This window comes from Pogoniulus pusillus, chromosome 14, assembly GCF_015220805.1.
Source record: "Pogoniulus pusillus isolate bPogPus1 chromosome 14, bPogPus1.pri, whole genome shotgun sequence".
In the NCBI taxonomy this organism is placed as follows: domain Eukaryota; kingdom Metazoa; phylum Chordata; class Aves; order Piciformes; family Lybiidae; genus Pogoniulus; species Pogoniulus pusillus.
This window is the reverse complement of record NC_087277.1, coordinates 7,813,943-7,826,038: the sequence shown is the minus strand read 5'-3', so window position 1 is coordinate 7,826,038 and position 12,096 is coordinate 7,813,943. Positions and strand designations below refer to the sequence as shown.

Sequence of the window (12,096 nt, the reverse complement as noted above, 5' to 3'; positions counted from 1 at the left end):
GTTTGCTTGGAGGAGACATGTTTTGATTTAAGAAATGCTTCCCTCTAAACTTCAAACATGAAATGATCCCATTTCTTTCCTCCCAATCTCTCTCCCTGATCACAGACTCATCAGTTGTTTTTTGACACCTTTTAATGTTTCCTATCTTACCTGAATGCATTATTGTAGGAGTGACAGACATCCATCTCACTCTTTCTGTCTCTTCTAGGTGTCAGTGACCTTTATGATTTCTTTGCTTTGGTTTTCTGGTACCTCTCCTCAACTATCAGCCACTTTTCTGCCGAGGAGGGTTAACATAATAGTTCAGCACTGAGCAGTTGTATGCCATCCCTGCTCTCTATGAAGATTTCTTCATGTCTCAGACAGAGCTGGCAGAGCTATACACCGCTGGTCTAAAAAATGATGCTCCTTCTGCTTACAGCCCTACCTTCACCAACAGAGCTATAACAAAAATGGTCTTGCTTTGTCTTTTTCTGGTTAACTTATAAAGCCCAGAACAGAGTCTCTCCTAATGTGTGTTGGAGCAGAATATGCCTTAATATTTTGAGCACCCCTCTTTATCCATTTCTGTTCCATACAGGCCTTTTTTTTTTGGCAGAAACTGTAGGATCTGACTTTGTGGATATGTTTGAATGCAAATATGCATTGACTGCTTATATGTCAGGATCAGTATGCTGGCAAATTGGATGTTACAAACGGTATCAGGCAGCCTTTTTCCAGCAGACCTGCAACCCTGTTTGATTAAGGATCCTGATCTCCACAATCCCTGAATTTTGTAAGCTGAACACATTTGTAAATGCACAAAATATTTGGTCTGGAGAAGCTCTTTCAATAACTTGGCTCATAGTATATAAAGTAGTTTTAATGAGATTGAATCCTCTGTGGCTCAAGAATACAGAAGCTTTTCTTTCTTTTCTGAACTAAAATGCAACAAATGAAGAAAAAGCAGTGCTGGTGAATAAATTGACCTTCAAAATTGGCAGGCTTGGTAAACTGCACCTGGAAGGCTGAAGAGATAACTTGTATGTCATTGCTTCAGAGGAGCAGGGCTTGGTTGCTAATGCTCTTCTGAACACTGATACACACTCTGTAGTAGTGTGCAGGATGCAAGCTTTATTTCTTCTTGAGGTGGTGGTTTTAAAGACTGTTTTCTCCACACCATGGAACAAAGAGAGCATGAAATTGTATCATATATTAAACATGCTAGTTTTTTTTTTCCTTGGGAGTAATTTTTGTAGTTTGAGAGAGACAAAAACTGCAATTAGGTAATTCAGAAAAGAGAGTTTGACATCAAATCCTGAAGAAACAGGTTTTCCTTCAAATATACAAGAAAAGATCAGAATACTGAAGACTTTTATTCCTGTTAGATCCATATCTGGCATGTGAGTTGGCTTAGTCTTTGGCAGCATTAAAACTATTAAAGCATTGCCAGCAAAGAGTGATTTTTAGAATGAGTTTGTCAGGAAAATGAGTTGAAGAACTGGACCAAAATTTTTAAAAATAAAATATTTTAATCAGTTTAGTCTGAGCTGGTAAATAGAAATAAGGTAAAACATGATATGTTTCCTATATTCTATATAGAATGTAATTTGAGGGAGCTGGGGTTGTTTAGCCTGGAGAAGAGGAAGCTCAGGGATGACCTCATTGCTGTCTACAACTACCTGAAGGGAGGCTGTAGCCAGGTGGGGGTTGGTCTCTTCTGCCAGGCAAGCAGCAACAGAACAAGGGGACACAGTCTCAAGGTGTGCTGGGGGAAGTATAGGCTGGATGTTAGGAGGAAGTTCTTCACAGAGAGAGTGATTGGCATTGGAATGGGCTGCCCAGGGAGGTGGTGGAGTCACCATCAGTGGAAGTGTTCAAGAAAAGACTGGAAGAGGCACTTAGTGCCATGGTATAGTGGACTGGCTAGGGCTGGGTGCTAGGTTGGACTGGCTGATCTTGGAAGTCTCTTCCAGCCTGGTTGATTCTATGATTCTATGTCAATAGTAGCAAGGGATTCATTTGGTCAGCATGGTTATGGTAAGGGTAATTTTTCTTGGCTAAATGGAATTTTTTTTCAGTATAAGATCCAGCATTAAAGCAGAGATGAAATTAACAACGTTTGTAGGAGGGAACCATATTTTTTTATCAGCCTTTCATTTCAAGCATCTGGTTGGAGACTTATTTTGGATATTGTGTTCTAAAAATGGAAGTGACAACAATATACTTTTTATAACTGCAACTTTTAACCCCCCGTATTAATTACTCTAAGCATCAAGTCTTTATGAATTAGAAAGTTAAACATAATGCTTGATGGTGTCAGTGTAAAAATGTTCTCTTTGGGCTGCAGCTGTAAATTTGAAATCAAACATTTCCGTCATGTTTCTGAATATTGGACAGTAAAAGGTCAGCATAGGTGTTTGCTGTGCAGTTTTCTGTGTATTGCCTAGCAGAACAGCTACAGAATGAAGTGTTAAATTTGTACTATAATTGCTGATAAACTTGTTCTTCAGATACTTAACATGATGGTGCTTAAAACCTTTTAAGAGAATAGTTGTTGAACTTAAAAGAGCAAGCTCTAAGTTAAACGTTAGCACTACTCATGTACTATCAGCTAGGAATAAATGGCTTGTAAATCTATAGATAGCTGTACATGCTTGTATAAAAACATTTGTAACTTAAGTGGGTTTATGATATATAAGAAAAAACATTAACAAGTTGTTTTTCAAGGGCTTACAGACCTTTCTAGTCTTGAAGGTCTCTTCCAACCTGTTTGATTCTATGATTCAAACTTTCCAATGCTCAAGAAATATCTTTAAATTTAGGTAGTAGCTCATGTAAAGATAAACACAGAGGTCTTGATCCTGTTGTTTAGGGATTTCTATGGAATCAAAGAGAATTCTTGTATTATATGGCTATTTTTACTTTTTTTGTGAAGGACACACATTTAGATATGCATGTAATAAAGATGAGATAACTGATACAGTATCACAGTATTATTAGGATTGGAAGAGACCTCACAGATCATCAAGTCCAACTCTTTACCACAGAGCTCAAGGCTAGACCATGGCACCAAGTGCCACGTCCAATCCTGCCTTGAACAGCCCCAGGGACGGTGACTCCACCACCTCCCCGGGCAGCCCATTCCAGTGTCCAATGACTCTCTCAGTGAAGAACTTTCTCCTCACCTCGAGCCTAAATCTCCCCTGGCGCAGCCTGAGGCTGTGTCCTCTTGTTCTGGTGCTGGCCACCTGAGAGAAGAGAGCAACCTCCTCCTGGCCACAACCACCCTTCAGGTAGTTGTAGACAGCAATAAGGTCACCCCTGAGCCTCCTCTTCTCCAGGCTAAACAATCCCAGCTCCCTCAGCCTCTCCTCGTAGGGCTGTGCTCAAGGCCTCTCACCAGCCTCGTTGCCCTTCTCTGGACACGCTCAAGCATCTCCATGTCCCTCCTAAACTGGGGGGCCCAGAACTGAACACAGTACTCAAGGTGTGGTCTAACCAGTGCAGAGTACAGGGGCAGAATGACCTCCCTGCTCCTGCTGACCACACCATTCCTAATGCAGGCCAGGATGCCACTGGCTCTCTTGGCCACCTGGGCACACTGCTGGCTCATGTTCAGGCGGGTATCAATCAGCACCCCCAGATCCCTCTCTGTCTGGCTGCTCTCCAGCCACTCCGACCCCAGCCTGTATCTCTGCATGGGGTTGTTGTGGCCAAAGTGCAGCACCCTGCACTTGGAGCTATTGAACCTCATCCCATTGGACTCTGCCCATCTGTCCAGGCGGTCAAGGTCCCGCTGCAGAGCCCTTCTGCCCTCCAACCCAGTCACATCTGCCCCCAGCTTAGTGTCATCTGCAAACTTGCTGATGACTGACTCCATGCCCTTGATATTGGGGTCTTTATTGTAATTCAGTTTCTCCTTTGACTCAAATAGCAGTAACAAGTAGCCTAAAAATTCAAAGAAGAAACTTGGATCTTCCTAGTTGCATGAGTAACAGTTTCAGGGCACTTGCTCTACCTCTGCAGAGTCCAGAGCAGGTTTCTGTATGTGCAGAAGACTGACATGCTTCTCAGAAAGGACCACTGGTAGAGGAAGTGCTGTCCTGGTTATTGTACACTGTCAACACCTCTGAAAGTTTCTTTTTCTGTGGATGCCAAGTCTATCAGCCAGGCTTCTGGCCTGATCATGAGAATCATTTGGAGTGGTTTTATGCATTATGGTGGTACCTCTAAATGTGGATGGTGCCTCTTCATGTGCTTGAAATAGAATTAGTGTTTCTGGTGGGTGTGTTTTTAAGCAAGCTGAGCTGAGGGATGTGCATTATGTGTTCAGTTGTGATTTTCCTGCTGTGTTTCAATTCTGCCCAGGCAATGAAAAAGAAATAAAGCAAATGTGGCACAAGAAAGTAAAGATAGGTTTGTCCATTGAAACTTTAGCTCTACCATTTTCCTTGGACCTAACTTAATATGTTTGCACAATGAACTTTGTGGACTTCATAGGACAAGTGAAGCACTAGCTCAAAACTGCTTTGGTCCTTTGGGCTGCTAGTAATGAAAAATATCAAAGCAACTTTGAGAAGTTTGGTCTGACAAAGTACATCTGTGTGAATGCTGGAATAAACCCTGCCTGGCAATACCAAAGGAATCTGCCATGGTGTACTGGGTTAAGGAACTTTCTCCCCAGTATTGAAATTTACCAGACCAGCTCAGATGGCAAAGCTAAATTTACAGCTATATATATACACCCACTATATACTTACAAGTATTTGCAATTCTATACAAATTAGAAATAATAACAGAAATCCAAACTTCCCTCTTGGACAATGAAACTGTCTAGAAGGGGCTCAAAGCCACTCCCTATCTCTCCCAGATAGAAAACAACCAAGAACAACCAGCAAAGGTCATGTGTTATCTGGAAATGTTAGTTGTGGTTAGTGGAAGAAATTAGCAGTGAATAGATCCAATGCTCAGGAGTGAAGAAGGCAAAAGAGAGTAAATAGTTTATCCTTTGGCTTTTTATCTCTTTCAACAAACCAATGAATGACATAGACTTTATTATTCTTTTGCAACCAGTGATCTAACTTCTCTCATTAGAATATTCCAATTAGACTCAAACCAGCACACATAGGTCCTAATGGAGAGAGCGGTTGAGATGACATTCACCTTCACCCCACATCTGTGTATAAAACCTTCCACACCACTAAGGAGCTGGAGGACAGATGCTCAGTGTGCACAGTGCAGGAATAAAAATACTTTGATTTTATTCCATAGACTCAGTTCTTTGATAGAATCATGAAGTAATTGGCTGTATTGGTGTTCACACCCACTTACCTCAGCAGTGTCCAGTGTTAACTATTTCTTGTTGATAAAAGTACCTATCCAAGATTCTTACTAGAATCATAGAACTGTAGAAGTGTTTATGTTGGAAAAGACCTTTGAGATCAAGTCCAGCCATCATCTGGAAGGCTTCAGAGGGTGCAATTGTTTCCCTTCAAGTGCAGTCAGTGTTGGTCACTCTTTAAACTGTTCTTCAAGAGAGACATGGTGCAGTATGTTTCTGTATTGCAAGGAATGTGTATGCAATGTAACATAATGTTAAAAACTTGCCCCTGTGTGGGATTCCTGGTTCTTGTGTAATGTGCTAGAGATTATTTGGTATCTGCTGGTCAAAACAGCTCCTATCTTGCATTTATTATTTCAATATCTCATATGGACATCACAGATAAATATTTCAGAAACTCCTGTGCAAACTAAACATAATTTTTGTTCTTTATTCTAGGCTGGGACTGTAAAGCTGACCAAGCCTGTGGCGTTATGGACCCAGCAGGATGTCTGCAAATGGCTGAAGAAACATTGTCCTAATCAGTATCAAATCTACAGTGAGTCATTCAAACAGCATGACATAACTGGTAAAGTATGCACTATCAGAAATATTTTACTTGCTTACAATATAACAGATTGTTTTACTTTGCTGTTAATGGGTTGTGACTGTGCATTGAGGGCTTTTGGTTGATTTCTATGATGAGAGAGTTGTAGTGTTCAGAGCAGGGGGAGAATGGCAGCTTTCATAGGATATGGTAAGTGATTTCCCCATCTCTCTAAAATATAAAGTTCAGATTATTCAGGGTTAATATAGTGAGGAAAGAAATCAGCCTGTAAGGGCCATGCACTGCTCATTTTAAACAAACAAATAAATAATCCAAACATTAAGAAACATCCACTAAGGAAAATAGAAATGTTCAGGGGGCAGGGGGTTCACCTTCAATTCTTTTTTTTTTTTTGCCTTTTTTTTGTTTTTAATTAATCTTGGAGTCCTTAACCTACAGGATGGAAAGCAAACCCAGCTGACCTCCTCTCTAGGGCTGAAGCAGGATCAATACAGCAAGTTCATTTCTAACAGATATTTGTCTAACTTAGTTCTGGAAAATTTCATAGAATCACAGAATTGTCAGGGCTGGAAGAGACCTCAAGGATCATCCAGCTCCAACTTCCCTGCCATGGGCAGGGACACCTTACACTAGATCAGATTGCTCAGAGCCCCATCCAGCCTGGCCTTAAAAACCTCCAGGGATGAGGTTTCCACCACCTCCCTGGGGAACCTGTTCCAGTGTCTCACCACCCTCACTGTGAAGAATTTCTTCCTAACATCCAATCTGAATCTACCTACTTGTAGTTTAGCTCCATTCCCCCTAGTCCTATCATTACCTCACATACTATAAAGTCCTTCATCAGCTTTCTTGTAGCCTCCCTTAAGATATTAGAAGGTCACAATAAGGTCTCCTTGGAGCTTTCTCCTCTCCAGACTGAACAACCCCAAATCTCTCAGTCTGTCTCCATTATGTTTTGCAATAGAGGAGATTTTAACATCTCTTTATTCTTAACATTTCATGGTGCTTAAAGTTGGTGTTTTCCTGCTATCAAGCTAATTTTCCAGCCAATGAAATTGATTTCACAGCTGGAGTGCAAACAATTGTTCTTTCTTGCAATCTTACCTTTCGTGGATGGGGCGCCTCACATGTGCAGCTACTTTCTCATCTAGCCTAAAACATTTTCACTTGTCCTGTCATGATTTGTCCCACAAATACATGCAGGACCTCCAAACCTATGACATTTGGAGTCTTGTCTTAGAAGAACACATTAAAAAGCATCTATTTAATTCAGAAGTTAGTAGTTGATTTTGTTGACCTACATGACTCGTTAACTCCTACTCAGTTTGCTGTAGTGGTATTTTCTGTTGACCACTTTGATTTGACATCAGTTTAGCAGAGTAATTGGATTACTATAAAATACAGATGTAACATGGGAGTTAAATAACATTTTTACTCATGTCTTAGGCAGTAATTAATCTGTAAAAAGTTTAATGTGGAACACTAATTTCTTCTCTGAAATGGTGGTATAGAAAACTGGAAATTGGCATTCAGCCATTTAATATCAAACAACATTTCCATATACAAATCTTAGTTATGTATTGTTAAGGAATGCATGTTTCAGTCACTTTCTTGTGTACTTGTGGTGTTTCAAATTTTCCATTGATTTCAGTTCTCTTCTGTTTTGTTCTTTTTTTCTGATAGTGCATGAATGATTGCAAACATGGCAAACTCCCAATATTTGTTTACTATGTAGCCATGAATATGCATACACACTCACACATGAGAAATGTTGATTTGGTAAATGTTGAGTTTTAGTACATAACCATTGTGCCCATTTCCTCTAAGTTATCATCTGTTGAATGCAGTCTATAAGAATGTGGTCTGTCTCCACCTATGTGTACAGAGCTGACTGAATCCAGAGTGCTGCCACAAAAATATGAAGCTACTTTGAAACTTTTTCTAGTGCTGTTTTACTGTCACATTGCTTCTCTCGACTTCGAGATGAAGTCAAAAGGAAGAAAAAGATGGTTTCCTTTCAATGTAAATACAAATGGAAACCTTACAGTTTGATTGCAGACGTGCAGAACTTCAAGCTTTATAGACCTCTGTGACAAAGCATAATAAAGATTAATATTTCTCTACTTTACATAAAAGAGGTATAAGGAAAATGTTCATACAAGTGTTATAAAGTAAGCCTACAGGAAAGAAAATAACTTCATTACCAAAGAAAAGAGGAAAAGCAATCAACGTTTGTATGGATTTTATAAAAGTCTATTGTGATAATATTATGAATGAAATCAATAACTGGGGAGGATATTTCCATGACTGTTGGGCTCTGTGAGTCAGATTTCTTTGAAATACAATAAGGGGATAGAACAGTGGATTTGTGCCTCTAAAGAAGTAGAGCATGAAAGACGAATGAAAACTAATGTAAAGATTAAGCAGAGGTTTCCAAATATGACTATGGAAAAGGGATGTGATTGTTGAAAATTTCTCAGGAATTGAAGTGCTTTGATATGGAAAAAAATGTGATGGAAAAAGACTTGAAGAAAGTGACATGAAAAAGATATTTAAACTTTATTTGAAGATAAAATCTAAGGCATGGTCATAAGCCAGGAAAGTAGTCTTGGGCGAACATATCTAGCAGTTGTGAACCGTAGGTGTTGAAAAGTTTGGTGTTTTGCTTGGGACTGTTTCTTTCCAATTACAGTTTACTGAGCTGGGGGCAAAAAAACACCCTAAACCATCCTTTGATTTGTGGAGATTTTGTGTCTTTTTTACTACTCCTGACAAAGAGCAGTTGCAGATGCATAAGAAAAATATTCTTATCTGGTGATTTATCTAGTAAGGAAAAAAATCTTGATAGTGATCTTGAGGATGTAACAGTCAACATACTCAAGAGTAGGGACCTAAGCATAGGAGGGACCAAACATACACTGGAGGAATGCATCAATATGAATCTTATGAAATTCAGCAAGGATAAATGCAAATTTTTGCAGATAGGAAGGCCAAGCCCCTTGCACCCCATTCAGCTTGGGTCTGGCTTGCCAGGAAGTGACTTTGGTACAGAGGACCTATGGTTCTGATAGTCAGAAAGACAAAGTGAACTGGTTTTATGCCTTGTTAGCAAAATGCTAATGGAATCGTGGGCAATATTAACAGGAGCACAGCAAACTGATCAAGAATAGTTATTATTCTCCTTTGTCCTGCACTTTTTACACTCCAGGTCTTGGATCATCAATGCTGGAACTTGCACTCCAGTGCAAGCTCAGATGAGAGCCACCAAGATGCTTAGGGCTTACCCTGTGAGCCAGAAAGTGTGGAAGTTTGGCTTATTCATCCTGGATAAGAGGCAGCTTGCCAGAGTAGGGTGACTAGCAGCAGCCTCCAGTGCGTAGAAGTAGGTTATCAAAAAGATGGAGCCAGACCCTTTCTTGTGATATACGAGAGAGTAGACTTGAGCTGCACAAGAAGCTGAGGCTGAACATAAGGAGGAACCTTTTCCCCATGAGAACAACTGGGCATTGAAACAAGTTCCTCAGAGTGGTTGTGCAGTCTCTGTCCTGGGAAAGTTTGAAGTGCCAGCTAGATGAAACCTTAAGAGACCTGATCTGATCTCATAGTTGATTCTGCTTTGAGCAGGAAGTTGGGCTAGAAATCAGAAGTGCAGTCCGTTCCAACTTGAATTCTTCTGTGGTTCTGCAATTTGCTGAGTACTCACTGGATACCTTAAAAGCAATGAAATGCGTTTTTTCAGCCAGTTAGGGAGACTAAGTTTGGATAACTTTTTTTTTATATGGGAAACTTTTTATAAATAAAATCCTTGAGTCAGGGAGTGGAGCATTTGGCTGAGGTGACTTATTCAGCAGGTCTGAATTTTCATGGAGTTGGACCCAGAGACAGCACCAAAAGAACTTGAAGGACTTACAGTAAGCAAGATTTAAGGATAATTGATAGGAATTATAAGTGGTAGGAAAAATAAGACAATAAAAAGTGGTCAACAAAGGTGGCAATGGCCTGTACAAGGAAGAAAGCAATGCAATGGCAGGGCCATGTTATCAGACACTCCAAAACTGGTGTTGGTGTTTACAGCAGTGTGAGTGGACATAAAAAATTGCTGTGACTGGTCAGCTTTTTACAGTCATTATCAGTATAATCTACGAGGCAAACCTGAGAAGTGGACCTTGCTTTCAGTGTGTGTTTGTGGGTGTGAATTTGCCAGACAGCAATACTTTAAATGACTAAGGAGTTCTGGAGATAGGAGTTGTTCTTTGATGGTCTTATCCTGTACCATTGCAACAAATAAAGTGTTTTGGAATCTCTCAACGTTAAAAGAAGCAAGACTGGGCATAGAATGACTAAGGAATAACCAAAATGGGGAAAATGGTCCATTGACAAAGTAATAAAGATGATGTGTAACTAAGCAATTGATGTGTCATAAGTTGAAAGAAAGGAAAGGAGGAAAGAAAGCCTGCTTCACCTGTTGTTTTTAATGCAGTGTTCCCTAATGTGTGAAAGCACGTCTTCAGAGCATGAGGTTTTAATGCTGTGATCATTAAACAAACCTCATTCTGTCAAAGTAATACCCAAGAGATACCTTAGTCCAAGTGAGGGAATTTTATAGGAAGTACTTGAAAGGAGTCAAGCCTTTTTAAATTAAACTTCTGAAGGGGAAAGGAACAGGACTCAAGAAAACCTCTTTTTAGTTTTAGAAGGGACCAGAACTTATGAATATTCATTGACTACCAAACAGCAGCTCAGAAAATGAAATGTGAACTGCCACAGACAACCTGCTGCAAAAAGCCTTGAAATCTGGCAAATTCTGTAATACCTAAAGATGTTTGCATTACATCAGCTCTATTGACATATATTTGTATTAAATTAATGTAAAATTGTGCTTTTGATTTTTTTTTCACTTCCATATCTTTGCAGATGTTAGGGACTTATCATATCAGGTAAAACACTCAAGTTATTCATCATGTTGGTCTTGTGGTTTCAGACACTATGCTGGGATCTGGAAAAATCTTGGCACACTGAATCTTAAGGATCTCTCCATACAGAGAAAGGGCTTCTTTTTCTTACCAGTATGTTAGCAGGTATCTTTCTTATTTCCAGGACGTTTGTTTCACAGAACTCAGTAGAGCACAGGAGACCTGTGTCTCATTTTTTATCTCTGGGGCAGGAAGAGTGACCAAACAGGTGGCTTTATGCACCACGCTGGGGCTTCCTGATTGTGTTCATGCTCCCTGTGTAAGTTTTGACATATGTACAACAAAGATGAACATAGCAGCATTGTTAAATAACTGTATTGTGATATACATAGAAAAGATGTTATTTCATAGAATCATAGAATGGCTTAGGTTGGAAGGGACCTCAAGATCATCCAGTTCCAACCCCTCACCATAGGCTCCACCATAATACCTCCTGTGTTATTTTCACCTTCTGTAAAAACCTGTGGAATGCTGTGGCAAAAAGTAATCTTCTGTATGTATTTTTTCCTCTTTGTTTCAATCTGGACCACTGGCAGCCACGACAAAGCCTTCATTGCTAAGCAAGCTTGTTGCTTGTACGTAGTGGAACTAGGCCCCTCATATGTGAGGAGAAATCAAGTCAAATGGTCATGAAGTGGAGATATCTTTTGTTCCATGTGCAAACCAGTGGGGAGTGTCTAATGCCATTTTATGTTTCATAAAATCATGTGTGGAAGAAGTGACATTGTCATCTGTTCTGTTTAATAGGAAAGGCAACTTGCTGAAGGGCAATGAAGGCATTTTTGGCCTTGCTTGCCAGCGAGATATTAATGTTACTGTTTCCATATCTGCTGAATTCCAAATGAAAAGTTTCCACACCCCTGCTCCTTTATCAGCTTTGAGTTCTGCTGTGCAAGTAGCTGCTGAATGTTTTACACCATCTTCTGTCTTACTGGATATTTCTTGGGTCAGGTTGCTTTTCCTTGGTATCTTCACAGTATCACCAAGGTTGGAAGAGACCTCATAGATCATCAAGTCCAACCCCTTACCACAGAGCTCAAGGCTAGAGCATGGCACCAAGTGCCACATCCAATCCTGCCTTGAACAGCTCCAGGGACAGCGACTCCACCACCTCCCCGGGCAGCCCATTCCAGTGTCCAATGACTCTCTCAGTGAAGAACTTTCTCCTCACCTCGAGCCTAAATCTCCCCTGGCGTAGCTTGAGGCTGTGTCCTCTCGTTCTGGTGCTGGCCACCTGAGAGAAGACAGCAACC

At 40.3% G+C, this 12,096-nt stretch overlaps 1 protein-coding gene across 6 annotated transcripts in view; it reads left to right on the top strand.

Annotated features, from left to right (window-relative positions):
• SAMD12 (sterile alpha motif domain containing 12) overlaps window positions 1-12,096 on the top strand; it is a 178,663-nt gene that overhangs the window by 37,676 nt on the left and 128,891 nt on the right. For all 6 annotated transcript variants that reach the window (XM_064154194.1, XM_064154190.1, XM_064154195.1 and 3 more), the window contains exon 3: window positions 5,762-5,891. In XM_064154194.1, coding sequence (XP_064010264.1) covers window positions 5,762-5,891 — 130 coding nt within the window. The remainder of the gene's footprint in view (window positions 1-5,761; window positions 5,892-12,096) is intronic.